This window comes from Pomacea canaliculata, linkage group LG7, assembly GCF_003073045.1.
Source record: "Pomacea canaliculata isolate SZHN2017 linkage group LG7, ASM307304v1, whole genome shotgun sequence".
NCBI classification, from domain to species: Eukaryota; Metazoa; Mollusca; class Gastropoda; order Architaenioglossa; family Ampullariidae; genus Pomacea; species Pomacea canaliculata.
In genome coordinates, this window is record NC_037596.1 from 9078712 (window position 1) to 9092948 (window position 14237).

The 14237-nt window shown below is 38.1% G+C and overlaps 2 protein-coding genes across 19 annotated transcripts in view; both read left to right on the forward strand.

Moving 5' to 3' along the window:
* LOC112567943 (cubilin-like) overlaps positions 1-3920 on the forward strand; it is a 34854-nt gene extending 30934 nt beyond the window's left edge. For all 10 annotated transcript variants that reach the window (XM_025244856.1, XM_025244855.1, XM_025244860.1 and 7 more), the window contains 4 exons: positions 254-427; positions 1008-1043; positions 1143-1178; positions 1589-3920. In XM_025244856.1, the coding sequence (XP_025100641.1) occupies positions 254-427; positions 1008-1043; positions 1143-1178; positions 1589-1638 (296 nt within the window). In that variant the 3' untranslated portion in view covers positions 1639-3920. The remainder of the gene's footprint in view (positions 1-253; positions 428-1007; positions 1044-1142; positions 1179-1588) is intronic.
* Positions 3921-10181: 6261 nt separating this feature from the next.
* The window catches only part of LOC112567941 (cubilin-like), a 33649-nt gene continuing 29593 nt past the window's right edge, over positions 10182-14237 (forward strand). For 2 of the 9 annotated variants that reach the window (XM_025244851.1, XM_025244850.1), the window contains exons 1-7: positions 10189-10516; positions 10980-11118; positions 12527-12559; positions 12993-13028; positions 13285-13317; positions 13427-13462; positions 14071-14133. In XM_025244851.1, coding sequence (XP_025100636.1) covers positions 11067-11118; positions 12527-12559; positions 12993-13028; positions 13285-13317; positions 13427-13462; positions 14071-14133 — 253 coding nt within the window. In that variant the 5' untranslated portion in view covers positions 10189-10516; positions 10980-11066. Of the gene's footprint in view, positions 10532-10979; positions 11119-12526; positions 12560-12992; positions 13029-13284; positions 13318-13426; positions 13463-14070; positions 14134-14237 lie in introns of all 9 variants that reach the window. The other 7 variants (XM_025244854.1, XM_025244853.1, XM_025244852.1 and 4 more) reach the window with 7 other exon arrangements.

The following is a 14237-nucleotide window of genomic DNA, read 5'->3' on the forward strand; positions in this document are numbered from 1 at the left end:
GCGAAAAATTATGATTTCCCTTCATCCCCACACTTGAAAAGAACGATAAAATGTTATATAAACACGTATCATCATAAATAACTAATGGTTATTTTTAACCCTGCTCTATGTTTTTCGAAGCCCTCATTTTCTTTTGGATATGTATATCTTATTATATTGTGCATATTGCGCATATCATTATAAAATATCAGCACTTGAGTTTATTACAAATGCCGATGGTAGAAAACTCAATAAACACACTGTACTATCACAGGTATGTCTGAGTCCTCCCCTACACTTGTCACGTTCTATGGCATGCCACTTCAGACAGTCTACTACAGCTCTGGACAGTACATGTACATCAGGTACACCGGCTACGGGTCTGTCACCAACTCCGGCCTCAGGGTCACATACGAGGCTTTGAATCAACAGTCTGTACCGACATGGGGTGAGTACCTTCATATCTGGGTACAATATAGAATGGCATACAGCAGCTGTTCTCAACCTGTGGGGTGCTTACAAGGGGGGCGCGAAGGTGGTCATTTTTTAAAAGTTTCTTATACCGGTATTAGTGAAATTAGCTTACATTGCTGGCTAAGGGGGGCGCGCGGACGTACCTTTGTATCCGCCAGGAGGGCGTCACAAGTAACAGGTTGAGAACCGCTGGATACACTATTTTCCGTTGTCATTGTAGCGTTAGCCTAACATGGCCAGAACCATTAACTTTATTATTCCGACTAAAATATAAATGCATATGCATTGTGTATGTATGAGTTCTTTGTATTTTAGCATTAATTTTATGGTAGCCTAAATCTTTTAGTCTTCCTATTATGTGGATGACACTTCCGAACAGTAATTCAAGAGGTCACACTCGGAAACTTCATATATTTTTATCATTAAACTGAGGGACTAAGTGATAGACGTTATTCTGTGTGTTTTGTATTTGTAATTCTTTGTCTATTGTGGGTTGTGGGCCTCTTTTGCGTTACCCCTAAGCCATCATTTATTATTTTTTTTGTTGTTTTCAGGTCCAACAACTACAAGCACAGTACCAAGAGCATCTGGTAGGTCACATGTATTTGTAATTCTTTGTCTATTGTGGGTTACAGGCTTCTTTTGCGTTACCCCTAAGCCTTCACTTATTTTTATTTTTTTGTTTTCAGGTTCAACAACTACAAGCACAACACCTAAAGCATCTGGTAGGTCACATGACATTGCTTTGCTCACTTTGGTCAGCTCACACACACACACACATACATGCACGTGTGCATTAAAGAGAAAGAGAATGATAGAGAAGAAAATATACACAGAGACTTCAATTATACCTCCTTATAAGAATCTGATTTCCCTCCTGTTTTATATCAGGATGTTAAACAGCGCTATTATTCAACTGTAATATATTATATGGTATATCAAATCTGTAATATAAATGGTTATAAAATATTACTTTTAACCTGTCATCTAAAGGGTGTTACAAATATTTTTTCCAAACATGAACAAAGCTTTCATTTAGGTCTTCATATAGAGATGCTAAAGAATGTTTTTCCAGCATGTAATATATTACGATGTTAAAGAATGTTATTTCCCACTTGTAATTTATCTTTTACAGACACCTACAGCTGTACATGCTCGTGTGTTTCTACCTGTTCTCGCCCATAAAGTTATCACCAACAACTGATTTCTGGAGGTTATATGGTGTTGATTAAAAGACGCTCAAGCGACACACAGCCTCATGATGGTTGTTGGAAGCAGGACAACACATCATGATCTGACCTTTGGTTCAAGACACTTAATTTTGTTTTTGTTTTTAATCAGCACCTACTTTAATGCCAACATTAATAAAAAGCTTTCTTATTAAACACTGTTTGCACATATATCTAAATAAAATATATACATTGTGCTATGGACAAATCCTGTTAACGCTTTAGATAAAGAACACAGTATACTAAAGACATCACCTATAAAAACTTTAGATAATAAATGTCACCTATAAAGAATATATATTTGCTTTGTAGTCTAAAGACCTAATATGAACACTATGCTTAATAAATAAAGTATACTAGAAACATTACTTTTAATCGCTATAAACAATATACACAAAGTAAACAGTAGAAATAACTAGTAAACAGATTAAGTAATTTACACAGAGCATACTATATTTTTCTCTTTAAAAAAAATATACCATTTAGTTGTTGATGTTTATTGTATATATGTATTACTGCATTATATTTTTATACATTAAATGTGTACTTAACATTCTTGATTCTTTAAACACATCAAGTTAAACAAATGTAAAAGATCCAACTGTTAATAAACAGCTGTTTTGTTGACAAAATATAACATCTATAACTAAGCGACCTGAAAATTTCTTGCTTTCAATGAAACATGTTTGTTTGATATCTACGGATACCCAAACCTACGGCCCTCCACAGCAACATAAGCACTAAGTAGGAGAATAAGGGCAGGTCAAGTATTAACTAATGCCACATTGTAGATTCCAAGATTCCAATTTTAATGAGTAGGCCTGAGCACATTGCAAGGGGAAACAGCAGAAGCCATCATAATTAACATTTTCATAAACTGTAGTGTGGATAAAAAATATAATTAACTTTTGATAGTACAAATATGTAAGATGTACGGCAACCTTATTAAATTACATCCCAACATGGACGGTAATTGAGATTGATTATGTTCCAATAACTATATAAACTAAATGGAAAAAATGCAGAATCCAACTATGGCAAATGAAAATTTACAATGCATGATTTAGATTAAGAAATTAGGCATTTCAGTATGTAGCAGATTGATTGATTCTTTATTACATCAAGAGTATAGCTTGAGAAAAGGTCTGAGTATTTAAGAAAATAACTACACATTTTAAAACTGCTGTACATACAATCAAGTAATAAATAATGTCATTACACACACACACACACATGTATGCACTTCAAAAACCAGCATTTGTGAATATACACTCGCACACACATGCATTGCTCATACACCATTATCCCAAATATCAACACCATATATAGAGATCATTACATCATAAAAGAGAAAACCTCACAGCCTTTGGCTATCAAAACAAAACTTAGGGAAGGGAGGTAAACAATTATCATGTTTTAACATATACATTATACTCTATGAACTTCCTGAATGTAATGGGCTTTAATTTATGCCAAAAAATTTCTTATTGCCAATGCATTATATACAAAAGAGCAAGAGGTAATGTAATTGGCATTCTGTTATCTGACATCAAGAGTGTGAAATAGAAAAAGGAAGGGTGTTTAGAGTATTTTTGATATAGTAGTAAACCTGTTGTGCCTCCAGGCAAAAGACTAACCAGCAAGAGGCATAAGGTCAAAGTTTGTGCGATAAAATCATCATCCTTATGTACTAAAAAAGCTTGCTTTTTGGCAATATTATTTTATTTTATTGCATCTTTGAGATGAGTGAAGGAACTATTTACTTTATATGTATATATGCAATTTTCTTTTAAGCTGTTTCTAACCCTGTTTTTGTTTAGAGTATATAGCTAATAGACTTGATCGTTCATTGCTATGTTTTCTATAACTGGTTTTATTATACAATGTCATCGAAAATAAATATAATGGACTGCTTAGCCATCACCTTAATTATAGTGGTATTTCATAAGAATGAAGCTATTTTATGTGTATTGATGATGGGAAGATCAAGTCCTGTATACTTTTGACTATCGTTACATTTCCTGAAAAATATCTGTCAATGATGTGTCTTATTGTTTATGTCCTACTGTGACAAGAAGGTTCACAGGTAAAGCTACACATTTTCATTATGTTGACGATATTCAGATTGTAATCTCAAAAAACAAATAATCAGATTTTAGTAGCCAAGAAGTGTATAGGTCTAGGAACTGTAAGTGTTCAGCGGAAAAGTATGTGTAATAAAGCGGTTCGCCTGCACAATATTGTTGTACTTTCATTTCATCATAATCATTGATTAGCAGAGATACCCGGTGGTTCTTATTGAGACATCAGTTCTAATATTGAAATATTCAATTTTATCCGTATACGGTAAGACACCGCAAGCGCAATGCAAGATGTAGTAACCGCATTCTTCTTGCATCTCGGCTTTTGTACAACTTATTTACAGTTTTGTATTTGTAGGTAGATTCCGCTTATTGAAAGGCGCATCAACTGATGCTATTCTCTACCTGCACCCTTCCTCTCATCTCTATCTGCCTGACTACTCTCAAGCTGACCCCCATCCTCTGACGAGGTTGACCACTTTTAAAGCCTTGTCCATCAGCTGTAATCATCTAGCTAATAGAGAAGCAAGAGAGCGAACAATTCTATGAAGACGTGGTGTACAGCTTGGACACAGTCTAGTTGAATTGTTTATTCTTCTGTTTGCAGATGACCTGGTGTTTACCTCAAGAACGTTGTTTTATTATAAAAAACCTACTCTTTTTATATCAATCTAGAGTATGGATACCACTTCATGATTCAATACATTATATGATATGGTATATGGGGAACTTGGACGATATCAACTCTTGTCAACTGTTTGTATGAGAAATGTCAAACTCTTGCTCCGACTGACGAATGATTGTGGATCGGTAGACCTATGCACGCCTATCAATTATTGTTTAAACCTCACGCACAAGGCAAAATAAACTGGGTAACAAAAGTCAGAATAGCTTTAATATATATATAGATTTTATTTTGGTTAAATTAAGGAGTAGAAAGTCATACGATGTTTCTTTTTACTTTTAAACTCAGAGTGATAGATACCACCCTGCAAACATGTGTTGCGAAGGTGAACCACATCGGACGTGTACAGTTACACCGATCTCTATAATCCACCCTCATGCCAGAGCTGTACTTTAATGTAACAGACTTCAGGGAGGCTTCAATGCGTTTCCGTCAAGGTGTGAAGTAATAAAAACCATTTTGTACAGGGGAGGACTGTAGTCGGCATTGAAGACTTGACATAGCGTGTGGCTGCTGGGTGTCTGTGTGTTTGTGTGTGTGTACAAGGATGAGTATCGGAGAGGTATGGATAGATTGGCTTCTGCTTAGTGTCGGGCTGGTTACTTTTAGCTCACCCCAACCTCCATCTATCTAAAGGTGACAGCGGCTACACTGTCTTTAGGTCAATGAAACATTGGAGTTTTCAATGTCTGTCTACCCTTGTGCCTTCCACTTTTCGTACACTGCAGTCTTTCTGTGATGTTATAACCTGAGAACTTCTCCTCTTCCCTTTCCCGCGAAATGTTTAAATAGAGGTCGCAAACTTAATAGTCTGTCTGCCTGCCTGCCTGCCTGTCTGTCTGTCTGTCTGTCTGTCTGTCTATCTGTCTGTCTGTCTGTAAAACTCCAGTAATAAAGGGCTAATAGACGCACATGTTCAACTACTGATTGATCTGGAGGAACTGGAAATCTCATGTTCAGGAAATCTCAGCCTCTACCCAACATGAAAAAAAAAATTAAAACCTTGGGGTTTGGAGTGTTTTGAAGACAAAATTGGCTTACGTGTGACTCCAGCTACGGTAGACAAGGCAGCTTCGTGTCTGAGATCTTTTTATTGTTTTTAGTTTTTTTGCATTTTTTGACAATGTTCTTTGTTGTTTATTATACGATACATACAAAACATAAAATACTATTACAAAAAACAACATAGACACAGGAAAAAAACACGTTCCTGGCTATGTACACAAAATCTTCCATCCGCCTCTCACCTTACCCTATGCAGAAAGAAGCAGGTAACCATAGAAACATAGGCTAGGTCCCTGACCCTATAGCTGTAACTCATACAGAAATCTTGTTTAAACAACACATGTAATTATAGTTAGAAATATCTCTCTCAATATATATATACACACAATGTCGCGTGTCAGACATTTTTCTGTGCATGTGTTTCTTTCAGCGCTGTGGACACCGGTTATAGAAAGGCTGACAGCAGACGACGTCTGACGTCATATTCCAGTCTATTTTTACCCGGTTCGCGGGTGGTGGGGAAGGTCAAGGCCTTTTTTTTCGCTGACTGTAGCAACGCCTGACGTCATGCCCATGCTACGTCAAGTGTCGTCTGCTTGATGCTGAGTCTGCTGCTTGTTGTAGCAATGGGGATTACTGTTCCGTGGCGCTGGTGCAGATTCAGTAGCCGGTTGGTGACCACCAGGCTCTGTGTGACGGGAGTGGGCTTCCGGTACTGTTGGCTGGGAGCAGGTGACCGCCGGACACATCAAAAGCCGCGTGAGTGAGTGATTTCTTGATGGTCTTACATTTATATATATTTATGGAAGCCTTGATTAACGAACGAGATGCTGCGCATGTGTGTGCGTGAGTCTATGTTTAGTCTGTGCCTGTGCACATCGGACAGACAAGTAACTGGTGGTCAGCGTGACAGTGTCGAGTAAGGCGACAGAAAGTGAAAGAGACAGTGTCAGCAGAGTACACAGTGTACACAGGGTCAACAGAGTACACGGTGCACTACATCTAACGTCAGACCTGAAGGCCTCAGGGGCAAGAACTCTGACAGTACTGTGCCGCAATGTAAGCCGGTTTTTTTTTTACCTCCCTTACTAGCATCTCGTTACCATTTTTTTAGGGGGGAGGGGCTTGGTGTAGTCCCCTGTTTTCTTGCGTGTGTACGTGTGTGCGTGTACGCGTATGTGTTTTTCTCCATTCATTTTTTTCTCTTTCCTCATTTTCATCTACATGTTATTAAACTTTTTATTTGTACTGTTCATTTCGTCTTATTTGTTGTTATCTTCGTTTATCAAAGGTTCGATAGGTACGTCGTGTCCTGCCTCTGAGCGAGTTTGTATGTGTTGGTGGCGGCTGTGTGAGTGCTTGTGAACGTGCATCCGGCGACGCTGGGGCGATCCGCGACAATTTACACACAAGCATAATACCATACATAGTGACATACTATAAAATATGACAATCCTTCTAATATGATGTAGGCAATTACAGATAGTACCATTATTTAAGTAGTCACATGGCTAAATGGAAGCTATTGCTTCCAAAAGTGTGTTGTGAGCCATTAGTAAATGCCACATATTGCTCCTCAATATATCGTGACCTTAAAAATGGCTTCAACATATCCCCTGTTGGTATTCGTTTTATTTTTATATTGTAACATAAGATCTCACCTCTCGCTGTGTTTGTGTGAAAAAGAATTTTCTTACTGGCATTTTAAAATGTGTCGTTCACATAAATATTTACCCTTTTTGCAAACACATTGTGCAGATGTGTGTGAGAACGTGAGTTTTTTTTCATTAATTAATTGTAAACCAAAATTTCCGCATGTCTAATCGTCCTGACAGTGTTTACTTTACTAAAGAGGATAGTAACCCTGTGTGCCGCGGTCACCATCTGGCTTCGAACTCTCAGGTAAAACTGTCCCCTCTTGCCTGATGAGAGTGACGACCAAATCCAAAGATACTGAGAGTCCCCCACGTTACTCTTTCAAATTTCTGCCGATGAGGTACCAGTTCCTCAAAAATAGTGCTATATTTGTATATATTTCTGGCTTTCTTGTGGAGAAAGTTGTGCGCTGAATGTACGAAAATAATGATGGAAATGCTAGAGAGAACCATAAAACGCATTCTTCATATAATGATGCAGCGTATAACAAGCGTGCATAAAGGTCTACTAGTCCTAGATGCTCAGCTAGTTAAAAAAAAAAAAAAAGAAAAAAAAGAAACTGGCAACTGGTCAGGAACTCTAAACCGCTTCTCCATAGGATCAGAGCCAAAGCCCGGTTTCTGAAAAGTTTAGCAGAATTTATTTCAGTATTTCTTAAGCAAGTGCAGACCGGGGAACTTTTTTTCGATTGATTTTACTAACCATCTGTCTCCTACATAGAGAAAAAAAACCTGTTCAAGCCTCATTTTAAAAATTATAGTACATAATTATCATAGTGACTACATTTGCAGAGGCCTTCATTGTCGGTGTATGTATGATAACTTAATGTTCCTCGTCTGTTCAAAAAGCAAAACTTGCCATAAACCGCTGTTAGCTTTTGTGTAAATTTATTTTTAAAAAAGCCTTTTTGGTGTTTTTTTTAAAATTTTTCCTAATTAAGCATTTCCTGTTAAAAAAATTAAATTTTACTTCCAACACGTGTTTGCAAGTGTGTGTTAGTGGTACCGCCTCCTCCTGTCCATGTGTTTGCCACGCGAGCGTAGTTATATGTGTGTGTGAGAACGCGTGTCTTGATTTATTATGTACTGTGTGCAGGGCCGCCGAGAGCCAGCCCGGGCCCCGGGACAGACTACCTCTCCGGGCCCCTTGTAATCGTAAATTATTTTCCCAGTATATTAGGCCCGAAATTGTATTCTACAGACTTGAAACTCAACTTCTGCATGTGTAATGCTTGGGTGTTCTGTCCTTAGACCTTTCTTTAAAAGAAAAAGAAAAGGAGAAGAAGAAAAAAAACTCCACTGACCAAGGCCGGGCCCCCTTGACAGCCGCGGGCCCGGGTACACCAGACCCCCTGTCCCCCCCTCTCGTCAGGCCTGACTGTGTGTAAACCAACGTCGCTAGCATGCAAATATCATTACAAGAGTAGCCTATGCTTACGCAGATTGCAATGTTTACTGTATGTGTACTGAACCTCCGGCTTGAAAGTTTCAGAGAACACTGAGCGCTTTTTCTCCGAATCCCTTTCGTCTGATGTGTTCACAGCACAAGCAGCGCGAGAAGACTTGTCATGACAGTCAGTCCTGTCACCTAGCGCCCTCTAGCAACACCCAGGATCCATGTCGGTCACTAAACTCAAATGAATCCTACCCTCCTTCTGTTGCTCACCGTCCTTGCGCAAACGGTTTTCTGGATTGCGACAGACACCGGGAGCGGACCTGCGACCAGGAAGCTGTCGTCGTCATCCTGTGATACGCGGAGCTGCTAAGTGCTTCTTTAACGGGTCATTATTCAGAAAAAAACGATTACAAAAGTCGCTATGGTTCAATTATTACTTATAACGAAGAAGGATGCGTGTCCCAGGACTACACCCTTTTACTGCAAATGTTTTCCCCATCTTTTATGTGTAGAATACAACGGGCAGCGAAGCAGTTAGCCTCCTGGGTACAATCGTATTGGAATCGACCATTAACCATCTGTTTGTCTGGTCAAGGTTATAGTCTATAAGTGAAACACTGAGTCACAGGGTTTTCACTGTTTAGGGTCTACAGAAGTGAACCACTGCTTTTTTGTTGGTGTTTTTTTGTTTGTTTGTTTTTTTGTTTTTGTTGTTGTTGTTGTTGTTGTTGTTGGGTTTTTTTTTGTAAACTTAGTACAAAACACTCCTTAAAACTTTCTTTTTACCTCGGCACTCTTCGACAGTGACCTCGAGCTACAATGAGTAAACTGAAGTGATGATCACCCTTTTGCAGTTTCATGTGATAACATTTCTTCATATTCTCAAGATTACTCATTATGTTGCAGTATCTGATGTCACTAAGCTAATTCTCTGGTGTCGTTACCGTTACATCTACAGTTATCATCCTTAACTGCCGGAACGCAGCGATTCCTCGGGTTGTTCTTCCTTCTACATCTTTGTTACTATTTTGTGATTTTGTTTTATGTCTTTGTTATTATTTTGTGATTTTGTTTTAAGTCTTTGTAACAATTTTGTGATTTTATTTGGAGGAAGGAGTCCGCCTTTAGCGGAGATATTGTGTTTTATACATTCCCATTTGTTATTGTTGTTATTATTGTTGAAATCTCAATACCGTACCTAAGTATTATTAGAATGAAATAAAAACTGACACCCATCTCCAATATTATGTATGTAGCTCCCATTTTTGTGCACTTGATTGTGTATGAGTGTTTATGTTTATGTTTCTTATGGTCGAGGCGAAATCACAGCGAAAAATCGACCTCTAAGCGATAGGCATCTTCATGTAGGCTTTGTTTATGTTGCTTATTGTTTCAATTATAAATTGAATTCTTAAGTGCCTTTAAGATATGTGAGGCAGACTTTACGTCTACTAATGGGGACAGTTTGTGTTTCATATGAATTGTTTCACTGTTTTCACTTTGTTTTAGGTAAGCTGTCTTTTATTGTTTGTTGCAATGATATCTAACATCGATGTGTTTACACGTGTCCTGGAGGCTAGATAACATAAACTGCAGTAAAATAAGATCTGTTCAGTAAGACTGATCTGAAGGGCATGTACCAGGATGTGCTTTGCTTGATTCTGTTAAGTGGCCCCCAACCAGCGGGATACCTTTTATCGCAGATATATCTATGGGAAAACACTACTTTGAATTAACGAAACCACCAAATATATGTAATTTTTTTTCGCGTAGAACATTAGGTTAGTTTAAATAGCCCCTCCCCACCCTGCTTTTCTTAAATTTTCCCACAGCAAAAAATGTATGCTAATGGGCAGACGTGAAGTCTTTAAATGGACGAACCCACATGAAGCGACTCAGTGACAGGCTTCGTCTGCCTTTGAGTGTCACCTCGCTTGACCTCGTGGACAGGACCTTCTGTGACTGCACGTGACAGTTCCTCCTCGCTGTCTGCTGATTTACCTGGCGTGAAGGTAAGATTGGCTAAGGTAAGATCACAGAGGTTCTTCACTTCACTCTTTGTTCTTTTTTTCTCCCTAAAACACTTTTTAAAACTTTTACTACGTTGTTTTTACCAAATAATATATCACGTTCACAAGCTGATACAGATTGATTAACAATTTATATAGCAAAATGATTTTTTACAGATATTACAGGAAAAACATCTAACATTAGAGTGATCGGCATTTGTGGCCACCTGTAATGAAACCTCATTCTTTGAAAGAACCACTTTATCATTAAATGGATAAAATTAATTCAATTAATAAATTAACACGTATCCTCCACAGCTTTTCCATTAACTTGCTCTACAGTACAGCCTCTATAACTGTTTTGACATCCTGGTTCACACACCCGCTTTGACGAAATCATTTTGTGTCAATAAAACCCTTAATAAAGCTTATGCGATTTTGATGCAAGAGGACGATTGTTTTCCAGATTGTCTCGACAGCTCACATCACAAAACAATTTGCTGCTTCATCACAGCGACCTCCACCTCAGCCTGTTTCCCTGCCACTGAGCAGCATGGCGCTGACGATGCTTGCCTTTGGGGCCGTGATCCTCCTTATTGTGCACAGTATGCTAGACTTTTTCTTGCTTCGTTTTTAGTGGCAGCAAGAGTGTGGTACACTGATGACGTCTAATCCATAAAAAACAATACCAATTAATAAAGATCAATAAGCGCTTTAAAGCCGTGGGATCAGCTCACTGCTAGGTACTACCTGTATGCGTGTGTTATAACATAAATCAAATATAAACACACGTAAACTAAGGATAAATCTTTGTCATGGGATGTTTTTACCCCCACCCCCGCCACCCTAAGTTACAGATGCAAACACATACTCCTATCTGCTTATATATATATACACTCTTGTTTTGGTCTCGGGGCCAGCTTTATTTTAGGGCAATGTTCCTTTTCTCCAAGCTTTCACGAAGGCAAGTACCCGTTCCCGAAAGCTGGATCATCTGGGACAAGTTTGTTGCTCCACACAGTTGTCAGCCTGGTGCTCCCTCCCATCGGTTGGTCCATTAGCCCTCTAACACTCCGCTTTCCCGGCATCTGGCGAACGCTTTCATCGATAAAAGTACCGCCCAAAACAACACACCTCCCGGCAAAAGTTTTTAACGATGAAAGTAGCAACCAGGGCCACGTGTTGGCGAGCAAGTTGACCCATTGAGTGAAAGCGTATCGGTCATGATGTGGTTTGGACAGGGTATGGGCGCCACCACGCGTACAAGTCCAGAAATAGGATCTTTGCTAACCAAACCAGACAAAACATGATGCGGCAAAATGTCACCGATGCAATGAAATTATACAGGTTTGATATTGTGGGACTGGCAGAGGTCACTATTGTCAAAGCTCACGCTCCGACTATCACGTACGACGGATACAAAATAGAAAAAACTGTATATACTGCTGAAAGGGATCCTGAACGCAGTTTGAAGTAGCACATCCTGGTCGTGTTCAGTGAATGGAACGCTGTTCAGCACAATGATTCGTACCCGGATGCTGGAGCAATGGTACTCACCTTTCATCTCGAACAGATGCCTAAACTTTTTAAAGTCGCAGACTTACCCTAGCCAACAGCGATAGTTATATATCGATAACCAGTTCGATCATATCCTACTGCCGAAACCTTGAAAGCAAGGACCTGCTAGTGAAAGAGCAATCCTACTTGGAGCAGGTAGAAAGACAGTTAAATATTTTCAACAGTCGCATGCTGATAGAAAAACCTCTCCAGCATTTAAGAGAATTTTGTAATAACTTTATCAACTTCAAAAAAGCATTTCAACACAACCTGGCACGAGAAAATTAGCAATTAATTATATAGGTATATTATACCATTTCAGCTAATTTAGTTAGGTGTATTATTCATGTGTGTTATATATTGGTCTGGAAGCATAGTCTATACCTTAAGGCTCTTTGCTTTCTTTAATATCTCTGAAGTTTTGACAAGTTTTATTATTATTGTTTTTTTGTCTAGGCTCAACACTTGCACAAACAACAAGATCATCAGGTGAGTCACGTACAGCATTTGTATTCCTTACGCTGATGGTAAAAACAATATTGTAATTATTTTAATAATTCTATAATACCGTAACGTTTTTTGACAGCTGATGCATACAAGATGCGCTTCAAACTTGTGCTCTTTATTCGTTTGGTCACCAGTCTGCGATATACAGCCCGCCTTGTAGTTGTATTCTTTGTCTATGGGTTTACTTAAAGCACGAAAAATGAAAAAAAGTGACTAAAAATGAGATTTCTACTGTCTTCGTGCAACCTCACCAAACCCATTCAAACAATCACAATCGTCAAAATTGCCAAAAGCAGTGATATATCATCTTTTTTATTTTAAAAGTTTTAAGTTTCTGGTGTAATTTTGCATTTTATGCATAATTTAGATCGTCCTTATACTTTTTTTATTGTTTCTTTCTGATTTGTTTTCACAGGTCGACCAATAACAACCACTAAAGCAAGGACATCAGGTGAGACACCTTTGATCAAGACGTTTCGGATAATGCATGTCTGAGTATCTATCTATTCGTCCGTTTGTTAGATATATATTTACATGCATAACTATAAACAAGAGTAAAACTGTCCGTAAATAACGAAAGATAATGTCTCTCACACATGCAAATAGACATATATACACAAAAAATTCTATACGACTTTTTCTTTGCTCCTGCTTTCATATACATATAAATAGCAAACATTTTATGTCGTGAAATATTTTTTTGCTAGGTCCGACAAGAACCACAAGATCAAGGACCACAGGTGAGTCTCGAAATAAATATTTGTAATACTGGTGCTGAGTCTAAAACATCTTTCTTCTTGCGTTTGTTGTCTTTGTTGGTGTTTACTTTTTCTACTTTTTATCTTTCAGGTTCACCTATTACACCTAGAGCTGCTAGAACATTAAGTGAGTAATGACTTTACGATAATATTACATCCCAAACAAAAGACAGAAACAACTTTATTTCTTTATTTACTTGCGTCTTTTTCACAATACTTTATATAGAAATAATTTTTTTTTTGTTACGCAGATTAAAAAAGTTTTTTTCCAGGGAAGCCAATGGGGTCGCTCACTTCATTCAGTAAAATATTCATTAAACCTTTCATATTTATTTACTTTGGTTTCCTTGGCTTCGATATTCACAGCCCTATCCGTGAGCACATTAGGTGTCACATTTTATCTAGATGTATAGATAGTGTATTTATCTGTATTTCTGCGTGTGTTCTTGAGTCTTTGCCTCTTTTAGGCAAAAAAAATATATATATATATGTATGATGTGTGCGACTAGAACCTTGCTGCCCACTATTACGCATGTCTGTCAAATTTCTTCCGCCTTCAGTTTATTCGGGTAGACCTGTGGACCCAAACATAGTCATTTGTTGTTTTGTAGCTACAACATGCTAGTAGCTATGCCGCTAGATATATAACTCCAAGAGTTTACATGAAGCAAATGCATGTATAATACTTTTTCCTGCTGCCTCACAACAGTTTTCTTTATTTTTTTTATTTCCCAGGTACGACAGCCACAACTACAACCACATCCACATCGACATCCACATCCACAACCATAAGGACAGGTGAGTTTAGTGAAAACCGCTATAAAATTAGCGTTTCTGCACACTTAAGTTTAATAAAATTTAGAATTCGAAATTTTCGGGTTCGTATGAATTGATGTATTCAT